A 15,056-nucleotide genomic window follows, 5' to 3' on the forward strand; every position below is an offset into this window, starting at 1 on the left:
CAAGTGTTTTTCCAGTTCATGGCCAAGGCATGCTGTCTGAGCAGCGTGGGGGATCTGCACTGCTGCTGCCTATACTCTACCTGCTTACACAAAGAAGCAACTTTCAATAATGCTAAAGTTAGTTTTAAAATGGAACCTAAATAAGTCTTGGATTCCCATCTTGGCTCCTACTGTCTTCCTTGCTTTGCCTTATTCTGCATTCTCGTCACTCCCAGGTATCACTTGTCACCTGCTCTGTGTTGAAAGCACAAGAGGTTTGCTCACTTTGAGTTTTTGTTTGTCTGCTTCCTTATTTGTTTTAGCAAGGTCTGGTTTGGATGAGGTAGGCGTATATGTATTCAACCCATGACCAGAACAAATGCAGTCGTGTAACTGTTGAAGTCTCACTTTCACTTGGCGATTGGGATTGCAGTGACTCGTTAACTCACATTTCCTCACTTTGCTGATGTAGCTTTGCCCTACTGAGCAACCATTACTCCTGTCTCTATTCTCTAGGTCTTAATAAAGCTGTGGAAGTAGTCCTATTGAACAGCACAGACAGCATAGCTTGTGGGGGAGTTTTAGTGCACTTGCTGTCCATCTCTGGAGTCCTGGTTTTACATTTGTGTTCTCAGCCTGAGGAGTTTAGTGAGCTCAATCCAGTCTCTGTTTTTACTCCCATGACAGATTGTGCACCCAATAGTCTATATTCAGAAGTGGTTCTTGATTCACATGGAAGAGGGAGTATTGCAGTTGCTGATTGAGTGGCACATTGTTAGTGAAGCCCATGCAACACTTGCCTGCACTGTGCCCTTTTCCATCCATGCTACATCTGCTACTTTCAGGGAAATGCCAATTCACCTTTGCTAGACCGAGGTACCCAGGGTCTCCATTATGGTGTTATAATTCTCCTCTGGGGCAAGGCACTGACTGACCATAGCATTGATTAATGCAGTCAGACAGTGTGCGCTAATGTGGATTGCACATTTTGGCACCAATTTCTTAGACATTATGTGAACCTCAGAGTAACTGAGCATTTGAGGGCCCAGCAGAAAGAAGCTCTACACCAAGTTGAGTGCAGTAATCACCATGCAGCACTTTCAGCTGCGAAGTGAGGGATAAGAGCAGCAGAATATGAGTAAAGGGGGCCCCAGTCTCAATTTTCTCTGTCAGGCAATCCAGAGCCGCACGTACTTTGGCTCAGAGTTGCACTTTTGCTTATGTAGCTGAAGCATAAAAGTTTCCATCATAATGGTGGTGGAACAAAAGATTAAAATAATGGAGTTCAAGTAATGCAGCTCTGTAAAGGATTAGAAAACAAACTTTGTCCCTAATCCCTTGTCCTGTCTGAGAAGTGAGGTCCCCTGACATTTTAGTGCCCTTCGGATCTCCGCTTCTTTAGGCTTCAGCCCCTGCTCCTTTGGCATAGGGCTCTCCTGTGGCACTGTTTTTCTTCCTTCAGTTAAGGCAGGCCAGGCAGCAATATTTTTGTAGAGATAGAATGTAATGCTGTTTGGCACCACTGAATTGGATTGGCTGTTTCTGTGGCCCTTATGGGCTACTGAATCCCCTTTCTGAGCTCTGTTGACCTAGATAATCCACCTAGGAAGAAGAGGGATTTATAGGATGCTAGTTTTAAGACTGGCACTCTTGTCTCTGCCCTGTCTGCTCTCAGACAAAAAGAGGCAGGATGAGAAATGGCTTGTTTCTTTATTTTGTTTTCTCTCTAGACTTTGCCTCTAGTTTCTTTTCTCATCTTTCTGGAGTAGCTCTGGGCACTAGCACAGGAGTTCTTTAAAGATGGCTTATAGAATGAACTTTTACTAGGTTCATAACAGATGAGTATACCTCTTCCTTGCAGCCCATACTCAGTTTGGTAGTGGAGGGGGGCCGTCAAACCTAGACCACTTCTCAGCTACTCAGATTTGGGGAGGGGGCACTTGAGAGTGTGTGGAGGGGGTCAAAGTGAGATTACAAAAGAGGCCTTTGTGCAGCAGGCCACAGCTGCCCTTCTCCCTGCACACCCAGTTGGAAAATCGTTATTTCAGCTTGTAATTGGTCTGCAAAGCTTCACCTGAGTGATAGGTTGAAGTGAGCCTGAGAATAGTTTGGGAATAAACAGCTTGTTTTTTCCTTATAGGTTTACAGGAGAAGAAATCCTTGTTGCCTTAATTAAAGACTTAGACCTGTTTTGGGGTTATTCTGATCGCCTGAAGAATCTATTGTGTTGTATTGCTTAGTGCTAACGGCTTCTCTCCTCTGTTTCGTTTTGGGAGCCTGATTAGCACTATGGTGTATTCCCGTATGCCAGCCCCAAAACATACCTCAGACTAAGGACAATGATTACAGAAAAAATCTTTCCATGTGTCTTGGAATCATATATCCTATGCACTTGGAAAGAGCGGAATCCATTTTAAACTCTGTCCTCTCATCCCAACTTCCTCCATGGTTTTATGGTGCTTTTCTTTCTCTCGTCTTTTCTTCTACAGTCTCTCAATTCAGCCCCTTCCTCTGAGCTTTAAGAGGAGTCTTCATCTCATAACAGCCTAGGGCACATTCAGCTCCAAGTTAATTTAGATGTAGATGGATAGTCTTGGATGCATCTGTGAAGCTGGTGGGTAAGGATGCCCTGGGGCTCTTCAGATGTTGAAGATAGGGCTTTACTACAGGTGTTCACTGTCTAACCAACCCTGCTTAATAAAAAACATCATTAGATGGAGTCCAGGAGGAGGCATTTTGCTCTCATTTGCAGTGGAGGCAGAGGTGCTTTTACTATAAAACTTTTGTTGTACTTTCTTCAGGACTTTCTATCGTTTTGAGGCTGTTTGGGATAGCTCCTTGCATAACTCCCTCCTCCTCAATCGAGTGACACCCTATGGAGAGAAGATCTATATGACCTTGTCTGCATATCTGGAGGTGAGCATACTGTGCCCCACAGCTCATGTATGGAATTGGGTGGAAGGAAGCAGCCAATATAGTAGGTAATATGCGTCCTAGATAAAACTGTGCTTAATATGATGTGATCATTGCCAGGGGATGCAGCTAGAAATCTAACTAGCAATGTGAGTTTTTTGTTTTTTTCAAAAGCCTGATGAGTAGGGCACTACTTAATTTGAGATATTGCAGAAATTGTGACTCCTGCAATATTAAGCTTCCACTGCAATTTTGTCAGACGGGTGGCTGACGATAGGAGCAGGTTTTCCAAGTTACTGCAAATAATCAAGGTCCATTACTACTTTTCCGTGATTTTCCCTATCTTGTCCGCAACACAGCCGCAATTATTTGACAGTCATCCCACAATTCGAGTAGGGCCTTACCAATGAAGAAAAAACAGTGTCACTACCAAGACAGTGAAACTGAATGTTCTGGTATGTATGGATGTAGGCCCCCAGACATCATGTGCTCGGTGTTTGAGAGCCATTTGTTTCTTTTTTCTAGCTTGACCACTGCATCCAACCAGCTGTGATTACCAAGGATGTCTGTATGGTCTTCTACTCACGAGATGCCAAGATCTCACCACCGCGCTCGCTGCGCAATCTCTTTGGCAGCGGCTACTCCAAATCCCCAGACTCGTAAGTTTAATAGGCAATTTCAGTTGCTTTTGTTTAACAGCAGAGTGTAGTTCTTTTATTATATGTTGCTATAGGTGCTCCGCCATAGGATGTACATGTGCTTGTGTGCTTATAACTGGAGATCGTAAAGTGGTGTCCATAGGGTGGCCAACTTTCTAATTTGTGAAATTAGAGCACCAGAAACTCCCCTGCTCCTTTCTCCGCTTCTTCCCCTAAGGCCCCACCCCCTGCTCTGCCTCTTTTCCCCCCCATCCCTTACTTGCTGCTCTCTCCACCACCCTCCCTCTGCCCGCTGAGCAGGGCCCGAGGGGTGGAGGGGTGACTAGGGTGATTGGAGAGAGAGCCAAGCTCCAGGGGTGAGTAATTGGGGCAAGATGGGGGAGGGAGAGCTGTGCTCTGGGGATGAGAGGTGAGTGGGGCAGGGCAGGAGATGGAGAGCTGTGCTTGGGGTAGGACTGGGGAGCCGACAGTACCTCTCTGTGCTGGAGCTGTTGCTGAGTGCTCCAGTGCTCTCCAGGCTCCAGCAGCAGCTGCTGCTCTTCCTACCCCCTGGTGATGGAGGCCAGTTACTGCAGGCAACTGGACTTCTAGTGTCTGGACAGCACTGCTGACTGGGCACTGACAGGTTCCCTTTTTGACTGGACTTTCTGGTCGAAAACTGGATACCTGGCAATCCTAGGTTTCCATGGGCACATGTCTGCGCATGGAGCAGCTCCTCATGCTCCGCTATGAAGGCATATAGGGAGACATGAACCTGCTGCCCTCAATTACTTCTCAACCACCTGCAGCTCAAGCATTGAGATGGAGCAAAATTTTACAGCTTCCTACCTTTTTCATGCATAATGAAATTTTATTTAGTTATCTACTTGGTTATGTTAGGGTCCAGTGCTTAGGAGACACCCACATCTTGTTAAAGTGCTAGGTCTGCGCAGGGTTTAAAGGCAGGTCTAGAAAGGACAGCAAGGCTATGCCTATGCCCCAGCCAACTCGGTACTGAGTAGTTGGTACTGCATAAAGAGTCATGTGCAGAGAACTTTTCTGCTCTCAGGCAGCTCCTACATCAGTACTGTCTGACATCTCTCAGGAGTGTGATGTACGCAGGGCTACTCTGATGCCATCACCTTCTTACAGCTATAAGGTCAGAGAAGCTCCCTTGGTGAATGCGGTACTGGAGAATTCAACATCTCCTCACCAGTCTGTATTCCCAACACTGATACTGACTCAGGCTTTGGCCATAGATTGTCATAGCCCTCCTCCACCTTCCAGATTCCTTTCCGTGGAAGACCTTGACTCACACAAACCAGAGTTCCCTCTATCAAGGAGGTCTACCAGAGCCCTTGCCCCAACAGCTGCAACCTGACACTTAGGTGGGCTTCCATTCTTTACCAGCAGCAATCCCTATGGGGGCCCCCTTAGCCCAGAATATACTTCAGACACAGATCTCAGAACAGGGCTCTAGTGCAGTGCTGTACCATCACACTCCCATTAGTCCGTTTACTGAAGAGGACCTTCCAGAGCCCACCAGGTGCCTTAGACCTAAGGGATGTGTGTATCCTTGGGGACCTATCCCCCAACTGAATGGGCTTACCGGAACTCCAGGGGGCACTTTGCTGAACAATTCTAAGAGTAACCAGCTAGGAAGAAATCCCAACATCAGCGGTACCATATCATCCACAGGCACCAATGGACCATCCTCCATTACCATATGCCCCATCAGTACTGGAAGAACAAGAGCCACAGACTAAGTCACTTCCTTCAGCCAAGTCATTGTCCTCCCTGGATAATATGATGATGCTATCACCAGCCTCTTATGTGGACGACTTTAGGGCTTTCCAGGACTTCATTAAATGCCTCGAGGACTCCCTCCAGACTCCTTTAGAAGAGGTCCAGGAGTCTTGGCATTCCGTGGTGGACATTTTAAATATCACCCCCAGGGGAAAATTGCTCTACCAACTAACGAGGCACTGTTATCACCTATATGCAGTCTATGCCAAATACCTGCCACAATTCCACCTACCTGCAAGTAGGCAGATCATAACTACTATATTCCAACCAAGGAAATGAAAAATTTCTCCCATCCCACCCCTTACTCTCTGGTGGTGGATGCAGTCAGTGAAAGGAATTGTCAGGCCTGTTCTAGATTCACTGACTTGGACGAAGAGTCCAAGCAGCTGGTCCTACTGGGCAGAAAGAGCTACTCGGTGGCTTTTCAGTTTGAAGTCACAAACTTACCAGGCCTTTATAGCAAAATATGATTTTAACCATTATTCTACTTTTACACTCTTTTTGGCCTTATAGAAGGGGTTCAATAGAGGCCAGTTTCAGTCCCTCATCCTGGAGGGTCAGTTAATTGAGAGAGTGTTCCTGTAGGCTACTCTCGCTGCTGTTACCACAACTTGTAGACCCATAGCTACTGCTGTGGTTATGCAAAGAGCATCTTGGCTCCAGACTTCTGGACTCCTGAGAGAGATGCAGAAGACTATTCTTAGACTTTCAGAGCCTTGAGGAGGAGATCCAAACCTTAAAGGGAACTGTCCCCCCCCCCCCCCTTTTTTTTTTTTTTTTTTTTTTTTTTTTTTTTTTACAACTACCCAATCTGCACCTCCCTCTGAGACAGTTTTGACACCTTGGTTGAGGGCATTGGGCAGTCTTTTTCCACAGATCTTCTGATGCACTACTCTATCATCTTACCCTCCTTTTTGGAGATAAACTATCCCACTTCCTACCTGCCTGGGAGCACACTGCGTCAGACAGATGGAATTTAGCAGTGGTCAGTGTGGACTATTCCACTTGCACTCTATTCCTCCCTTCCCCCATCTCCCTGAGCTCTTAAGGCAGGAGGTCCAATCTCTCCTACTCTTGGGAGCAGTCAAACTGGTTCCACCTGAGTTTATTGGAAGAGGGTTCTATTCAAACTATTTCCTAGTCCCCCAAAGAGACAGGATGGAGACAAGCCTCAGTCTCTGAAACTTGAACACCTATGTCCTTTCATAGCACTGCCGGATGGTGACACTAACTACCATAATTTTATCTCCTAGATCTAGGAGACAGGTGTCTTCTAAGTCAAGGAGAATGAACCAATTTCATATAGCCATCAATTCCTCCCATAAGCGCTTCATACACTTTGTAATAGACTCAGATCATTACCAGTACTGAGTCCTCCACTTTGGGCTATCTGCAGCTTCGAGGGTTTTTACAAAGATCCTCAGTCTGTCAATTGGGCATTGCAGATACCATACTTGAACAACTTGCTGCTCATGAGTTGGTCAGTTCTAAAGGTTGTCAGCAACCTCCCAAGGCTTTAGCCCTCTTTCAGTCTCTGGGCCTTTGCATCAATCAGGAGAAATCTAGAATTTACTCCAGTCCAAAGAAAAGAATTAATTGGAGCCACTCTAGACTCCCTAACTGTCTCCCCAAAGAAGGATTCTCCACTCTGTCCAGTCTAATCTCAACAGTGCAGCACAGCCCACAAACTGTAGGGATCTGCCTACAACTCTTGGACCCCATGTTGGCCTCCATGTTTGTCATGCCTCAAGCAAGACTGTATCTCAGGTGCCTTCAGACATGGCTACAGTCTATGTATACCCCAAACAGACACAACCTCTCCAAACTTATGTCAGTACTTCTGAAAGTTTTGAGCTCTCTCGGGGGGGGAAGGCCCCACGGAAGGGCTGCATGGCAACACTGTTCTCACATTTCCCACCTTCAACAATTCCCACAACAGACTCCTATCTCTTGGAATGGGGGGGCTCACCTCCAAAGGGCCAGAAACCAGGACAGGTGGCTCACATGAGGCCACGCCTCCATGTCAACACTCTACAGCTGAGAGCAGTTGGATATGCTTGTCAATGCTTCCTTCACAATATACAAGGTCACTCCATCAGGATAATGCTGGACAACAGGACAGCAAAGTAGTATATCAACCAAAAGAGTGGAGCAAGATTCCAGTCCTTGTGCTTAGAATTGCTAAAACTGTGGAACTGGTGCATTTCCTGTCAGATAGAAATCTTAGTGGTCTATCTACCAGGCCTCCAGAATGTAATTGCAGATTCCCCAAGCAGGAACTTCCATCAGGACCATGAATGAGGAGCTCAGTGATTCGGTCTTCCCAGCATTTGCCAAACTTGAGGCCTCCCAGAAGTAGACATCTTTGCTACCCAACCAATACGAAATGTCATCTTTTCTGCTCGAAGGGGGAGGATATTGCTGCAACGCATTGGGAGATGCCCTGTTAACACCGTGGTCTGTACTCTGCTATATGCTTACCCACCTTGCTCAAACTGTGACAGGAAAGAGCAAGGATTATCCTCATAACACTATCTTGGACAAGACAAGTGTAGTACTCAAACATGTTTCAACTCTCTGTAGCAACACTTCGTTGCTTTCCTCTCAGCAAGGATTTCCTTTTAAAGAACTCAGGGACCCTGATCCATCCCAACCCTTTGTCCTTGAACCTGAGAGCATGGTTCCTAAAGGCTCTCAAGCATGGAGCTTAACCTGTTAGAAGAACTGACAGGACCTTATGCGATCTAGCAGGAGATGTACTGCTTGCAAAACTTATCTTCAAAAGTGGAAATGCTTTCATTCCTGGTTTTCTCTTCACTCCTGTGAAACATAAGAAGCTCTGCTCTCCACGATACTAGACTACCTGTTGGATTTAGACACTGGGTCTGTATGTGAGCTCAGTCAGGGTACATTTGGCTGCTATCATTGCCTTCTACTCACTGAGTGCGTCTCGGTTTTTGCCCACCCTACTATGACTAGATTCCTTAAGGGATTACACAATTCTTGTCCTGTACAGAACCCAACCCCCCAGTGGAATCTTAATTTGGTTCTCAATGCCCTGAGGAAACCACTCTTTGAACCAATGGCTGTCTGCCCGGTCCTCCACCTCTCCCTCAAGACTTCATTCCTTAAAACCATCACTTAAGTTAGATGAATGGGAGAACGAGGAGCTCTCCTACCAGACCCAGCTTTTACTGTCTTCCACTGAGATAAGGTTACACAACCTCCCCATCCTCTTCCTCTCTAAGGTCTCTTTGGAATACTATAATAAGCAAGAAATCAGTCTACTGGTGTTCTATCCAAAGTCTCATGTGTCCAGGGATGAAACCAGCTTACATACATTACATACAGGACTAAGACCTTCAAGGCCTCTCCTAGCCTATTTGTATCTTTTAAAGAGAGGATGAAGGGACAGCCCTTTTCCATGCAGAGACTGTCAAAGTGGGCCTTGGGTTGCATATTAATATGCTATGAGACTGCCAGGGTACTATCCCTTCATAGGTGACAGCAGACTCCCCTAGGGCTCATATCTATAGCCCTCTTGAAAGATGTATGCATTGCAGAAATCTGCAAAACTGCAACTTGGTCCTCCATCCATACATTCACCAAGCATTATACTATCTTACCTGCTTCCAGAGTTGGCATGATGTTTGGCGACAAAGTCCTCTGAACTGTCTAGACCTGCCTCCTCAGCACCCATGTCCATTTTAAGTTACTGTTTGGGAGTCTCCTACAGTGGAGTTCCCAGAGGGACATACACTCAGAGAAGTTACTCACTGGTACAGTATCTTGAGTTCTTCTAGATGTTTTGTCCCTATGGGTGCTCCCATGTTGTTCTTCCCCTCTGCTGTGGAGTCTTTGGTTTTGCAGTCAAGAAGGTACTGAGTGGTGGTGAGTCCACACCCCTCTGTATGCCCTCATAGGGGGTCATTAGGAGCTGCACTGAGCAGGCATGGACCACTGAATGATGCTTTACAATCTCTAGTCAAGAGTGCACAGGCACATCCATGTCCTACAGTGGAGATAAAACATCTTGAACTCAAGTTACTATACAGGTAAGTAACCTCTCATTTTTCATATACAGGCTGAAAGAGAATGCAATGTGGTACTTTTTAAGGTTCTTAATTGAAAGCCAGCTTAGCTGCAGTTCCCAGCTCTATTGGAGGGCATTAAATGCTCTTCTTTTATTAGGTTTACCTCAGTAAAAACCAAACAGACTGTCCCTCATATTTCCTGTCCTCCAGACTTGTCAATGTAACCAGCCCTTGAAAAGATATTTTAATGGAGGGGAAACACATTTTTCCAGGTGGCCTGTAGAGAATATTGGTCCTTAACTGTAATTTGCTTAACCAGCAGCTTCCTATGGATAATGGGCTAGAAACAGGGAGGAACAGGAGACAGAGTGGAGGTGCCATCTTTAGGGAGCTGGCATCCTGGCTAGTTGATCTGTCAGGCTTACAGTGGACAAAGGTCTCTACTTTTCAAATACAGGTTTATTTCTATTTTGGGGTCAAAGGGTTCTCTTAATCTTGAAGATGTAAACTTTTTCAGAGACCATGTACTTTTTCTATTACTTGAAATATAACAAGTTTCCTCTCTGTGCGTGTTTTGGTAACAGCAATCGAGTAACTGGAATCTATGAGCTGAGTTTATGCAAAATGGCAGACACAGGAAGCCCAGGTAAGCAGGAACAGCATGTGCATTCAAATGTAGAGGTGTGTAAGTTTGTGAGTCAGTTATGGCAGATGGAGAGACTGCAAATAAGAGATGTGTGGACAAGAGGGAATAAATTCCCATACTGAGGAGAAGTAGTGCCTATGTGGTGCAGAGCTTTGGAGTGAGCATTGCTGTTTTGTGTAAACCTTAAACTGCCTCTTACCTCTGATTTAGATGTATATTCAGGGCATTGTCAATCCCTGCATCCCTGAATTCAAACATTTTAAATTCCCTTACATTTTTTCTCATAGAAGTGTCAGAAGAAATTGGGCAATGTAGCTGATGAGGCACTGAGCCTTATCCTACAACAGGTTCAGTTTATAGATATCAATTGAGTTTAGTGTTCACAGTTCAGGTGACTGTGGAGCTGCTTATCTCTGGAGTGGTCTTGTCATCCTGCCTGCAGGACTGTGTTTATCCATATTCCTGTATGCTGGGAATACCTATGTCCCTCCAGGCACAGTCTGTTCAGACATTTGGAGGACTATTCAGTTGGTTTCTTTGAGAAATGGAGTGGATTTTTTAACATGTAATGCTAGAAATTCCCAGTATAATCCTAACCAAAAGGGAGGCGAGGAAAGGTGTAAGTGAGAGAACACCTATGATGAATGGATGTGGTGTAATAATGGCCCAGCAGCACTAGTCCCTCTGTGAATTGGGGCCAAATCCATAGACAGCACAGGTGGCATAGTTGCATGAGGACAGCTCCAATTAACAAGAGGTTGTGTGTCAGGGTCCAGGAAGGAGGGGCACCATAGATAGCTCCTTCAAATTAGTGTAGTTGGGACTTGGGGGAGCAGTGTCGGGGTGAGGGAGAATTCTCAATGATTTTTCCTTCCACCCTTTCCTAAGAACTGAATTTCAGAGCTTGCAAATACCTGATACAATAATTCACACCCATTTATCTTGAAGCTCCCGTAATATCACCAGGCCTTGGAGAAAAATGCATTTAAATGTTTGTTGAATTGGACTGAACAGGGTTCAGGGAGTTATGGAGGTAAGGGAAAGATATTTCTGGGCTAGGGCAGAGGGTGGAACTAAAATAATTCTTTCCCCCCGGGTCTGGTGTGTGAGTGATGAAGGCATTGCTACTGATGTAATCCTGGTTATTTTATCTACACCAAGTTGAGTTGGGGGGGTGTGGGTTCCCTGCCAGTTGCTATGCATTTAGTCTGTATTGTATCTTTTCCCAATCTGCTGTTTTTAACCTGCGCTGCTCCTCTGTACTTGACTTCTCAGGAATGCAGAGGAGGAGAAGGAAAGTCCTGGATACGTCTGTGGCATATGTCCGTGGGGAAGAGAACCTGGCAGGTTGGAGGCCCCGTGGTGACAGCCTCATTCTAGAGCACCAGTGGGAACTGGAGAAGCTGGAGCTGCTGCATGAGGTACACAAAGGGGGGAGGGGAGGAAGGGAAGAGCAAGACAGAACTACATCTTCCAGCAGCCTTTTATGCTGATTGTAACCTCCAAATTGGGAGGGCCTTGCAAGGGAATTTTTGTTTTTAGCATTTTCAGCAAGGCTAGGCCTTGGGTAGGTTCCCCACCAAATGGGTACAGAGAGGCTATTCATGCCAGTGAAAACAGCCTTCAGTTCTCAGTGCATTCAGCAAAAGTAATGATTAACTTTTTAGCATGTTACCAGTTATTTCTGCTCCCAGGCCTCATGACTCTCTCTGGTAGATGTCCTATTGAGAGAGAAAGGGATTCCCATACTCTTGAGGGTGAAGAAGGTCCTAGAATTGATGTTTAATTTTGTTGATTCTCAGGTGGAAAAGACTCGTCACTTCCTGCTACTGCGTGAGAAACTTGGCGACAGCATCCCCAAATCCTTGAGTGACTCGTTGTCCCCCAGTCTGAGCAGTGGGACCCTCAGCACCTCCACCAGCATTTCCTCCCAAATTTCCACTACCACTTTTGAGAGTGCTGTCACGCCCAGTGAAAGCAGCGGCTATGACTCTGCAGACATTGAGAGCCTGGTGGATAGGGAGAAAGAGCTGGCAACCAAGGTACAGGCTGCCCAGAGAACAGAACAGGTCTATTGTTGTGGCACTGAAGATGCAGTAAAGATGTTAGTTAAAATATCTAGGGCTTAATCTTTGAAGGAAACACAAGCGTTTCACCTGCACTACTTAGGCAATACAAACAAATATCTGGACCTCTGTATCATTCCTAATTGGGGCAGAATGATTAGATGGGGAAAAGGGACAATGAGCTGACATGTTCTTTTTTTTTTTGCTGGTACCTTTTTGGTTTTATTCATTAGCTGTATGAAATCCTTCCGCTAGATCTTCTCCAGTTCAGGGGATACTTGGCTTACAAGTGCACTTTAGGGCCTAGAAACTAGTTCTGTTGTCTCATGTCCTTTTCTTTTACTTTTCCATACTCAGCCCCTCATATTCTATGGTGAATGTGCTGTTACATACAAAGCCTTGTTTAAATAAGCTGCATAATCAAAGTTCTCTTCTCTCAAACCAGCCAGTAGATATCTCCCTTTAGTGAAATTTAAAGGGATGACTGGGGTTGCACTTTAATGCCATACCCAGCAGAGTGCTCCTGCATATGGAAGTGTTGGGTAGTGTAATCACAGGAATTGTATAACTGACATCTGTTTTTCTTGTTGGTGTCATCACACTCCCTTGTGGGCAGATTGTAGTTCACTAATTCTTGAGTGGGCCTTGGTAGATTGCATGTTTTGTGCTCTATTGCTACCTAAAATGTAATTGGAAACACCTGTTGTCTTTTGCTTTTTCTCAGTGCCTGCAGCTTCTTACCCATACTTTCAACCGTGAATTTAACCAGGTGTACAACAGCATCAGTGATTGTAAGGTAAGGTGCTTGCTGTAGCTGCTGTGACAGTGCCTTTTCTGTCCACTATTTAATCTGCTGGAGTCTTAGAATACTGAATATTCTCCAAGTTGAAGTATGATTTGTAGGTACTGTGTATTGAAAGGCTGCCTGTTTGTGTAAAGTAAAGATTCTCATGCAGTCATGGTGAAAACACAAGAGAGAGTTGCACCTGAATATGATACAACTGATACTGGATTGAGACCATTTTGTTTCACTTCAGTCTATTGGAGTGTAGAATGGCCCCTCAAATTCCAAAGCGTAGGGAAAGCAATTAGAATGGTGCAGGTGAAGTCTCTTCTGGGTTTAGTACTAGTGCTCCAGCTTGCATTATAGTTCATCTCATGGCATGGAGTGCTCATTATCGTCATGTTCCTCAGTTTCCCAGCAACAAAGGATAAACTGAACAACTCATTTGAGAACTGCCTTTAGATACAAATGACAATAAAGAGAGAAATCTGATGTTACAAAACCGACCACCCAATGTTGTGTTGATGGATTCTGTATGCAGGTCATCAGATGCCTAGCACACTGTCAGACAGTACCCACAGAAGTGCTACATTATCTGCTTTTCAGACAAGGAGATTTCTACGAAGAGGGATTAGGTGCAAAAATATGGCTGTTGTTTATCTAATAGAGAAATTAGTATTGGTAGAAATACTCCACTGAGCACTCCTAATTATGAATACCGAGTGCAATGTCATCTTACCAAGGTGACAGACACCAACTACAAAAATCTTATCCTGCAGTGTTTTGTATGTGTTCTTGTAGCTATCCGATATCTCTCCAATCGGACGTGACCCATCAGTGTCCAGTTTCAGCAGTGCCACCCTCACACCTTCATCCACCTGTCCCTCTCTGGCAGATTCAAGGTGCAATTCAGTGGATCAGAAGTAAGTAGAGATGAGGGGGAGAGGGATTCTAAACAAACTCTTCCACTCTGCTGCTGCTTCTCTTGGTAGTGTTCTTTCTGATTTCTCATTCATTTTTCTTTCTGCTTCTTCGCTTCTGTCTGCATGTGCTTTCTCATTCTGTCTCCTGCTCTCTCTTCTGTGCATTTATTCTCTTCCCATTCTTTCCCCTTTCAAGCTTTTTTCTCACTATGAAGGGGCAGTCAGATAAATACTGCTATGGACACCACTGCCTTTTTGGCATGTAAAACCCACTGTGGTTCTTGAGAGTCTGTCAAGAGAACAGATCATGATAGGCCAATTTGGCGAGTGACCTCTGTTCCTTTGTTTCTCATAGTTATGAAGGATGGTTTAGATAAAACTGGGTTTCATTTCTCACTGAAGGACAATTTGGTGCTTTCCTCGTTCCTTAGTCCTCATTGAGAGCATTGCTGACCAGGAAGTGCCCTCCTAGTATCTACTCAGCTATAATCTGGGCACAGCCACTCAGTGTTGTGGACTGTGCTTAGAGAAGGATGCAAGGAGAAATGGTCTGAAGCAATCTACGGGTGAGCAGATCGTTTCTGTGTTCTGAGTTGAGGGCCTCAAGCTTGTGGTAAATGCTGTTTGAGAGTTGTACAAAAGGCTCCCAAGGGCCATGGCATGGCATATAATCACTCTGGAACTGGTGGATCAGGCTCATGACAGAACAAAAGAGCATCTTATGCGAGAAGACAAACTTCAGAAATGCCTTCAGTTCTGCTATCACAACCAGTTGCTTTGTAGTGATTACTTTTCTCCTGCTTCATTTTTGTTAAAAGGACTCCAGAAGCAAATTCCCGTGCCTCCAGCCCGTGCCCAGAGTTGGAACAATTCCAGCTGGTTACAACAGTGGAAACCTCCTTCCTGGCCAGAGCTGGAAAGAATGAATTCCTGAACCTTGTTCCAGATATTGAGGAAATCAGACCTGGGTAAGTCAGTTGCTACAGTGTCAAATTTTCCTGCGCTCTCTAAAGCAGGGGCTTTCTTAGGTTTCCAGTTGTCTTGCCTCATCTGAGGAAGATGAACACAATAGCTACCAAGATTTGCCATCAGCACTAAAGCAGCAGCCTTCGAGAGACTTAGAGGCTATTAGCAGGGTAGGGAAGAGTTCTGTTGATCTGTCTTCCATAATGCTCAATCCTGCAAACGTTTTAAGCACGGAACTAGTTCTGCTATAGAATCTGACCTGTTTTATCCATGTTACGGCAGCATAGCTCTCTGTGCATCA

At 45.2% G+C, this 15,056-nt stretch overlaps 1 protein-coding gene across 3 annotated transcripts in view; it reads left to right on the top strand.

Moving 5' to 3' along the window:
* The window catches only part of KIF1B (kinesin family member 1B), a 138,073-nt gene that overhangs the window by 115,981 nt on the left and 7,036 nt on the right, over positions 1–15,056 (top strand). For all 3 annotated transcript variants that reach the window (XM_050931862.1, XM_050931863.1, XM_050931864.1), the window contains 8 exons: positions 2,781–2,895; positions 3,418–3,551; positions 9,955–10,016; positions 11,292–11,437; positions 11,819–12,058; positions 12,807–12,878; positions 13,668–13,789; positions 14,608–14,757. In XM_050931862.1, the coding sequence (XP_050787819.1) occupies positions 2,781–2,895; positions 3,418–3,551; positions 9,955–10,016; positions 11,292–11,437; positions 11,819–12,058; positions 12,807–12,878; positions 13,668–13,789; positions 14,608–14,757 (1,041 nt within the window). The remainder of the gene's footprint in view (positions 1–2,780; positions 2,896–3,417; positions 3,552–9,954; positions 10,017–11,291; positions 11,438–11,818; positions 12,059–12,806; positions 12,879–13,667; positions 13,790–14,607; positions 14,758–15,056) is intronic.

The sequence above is a fragment of the Gopherus flavomarginatus genome, chromosome 21, assembly GCF_025201925.1.
Source record: "Gopherus flavomarginatus isolate rGopFla2 chromosome 21, rGopFla2.mat.asm, whole genome shotgun sequence".
Classification (NCBI taxonomy): Eukaryota; Metazoa; Chordata; order Testudines; family Testudinidae; genus Gopherus; species Gopherus flavomarginatus.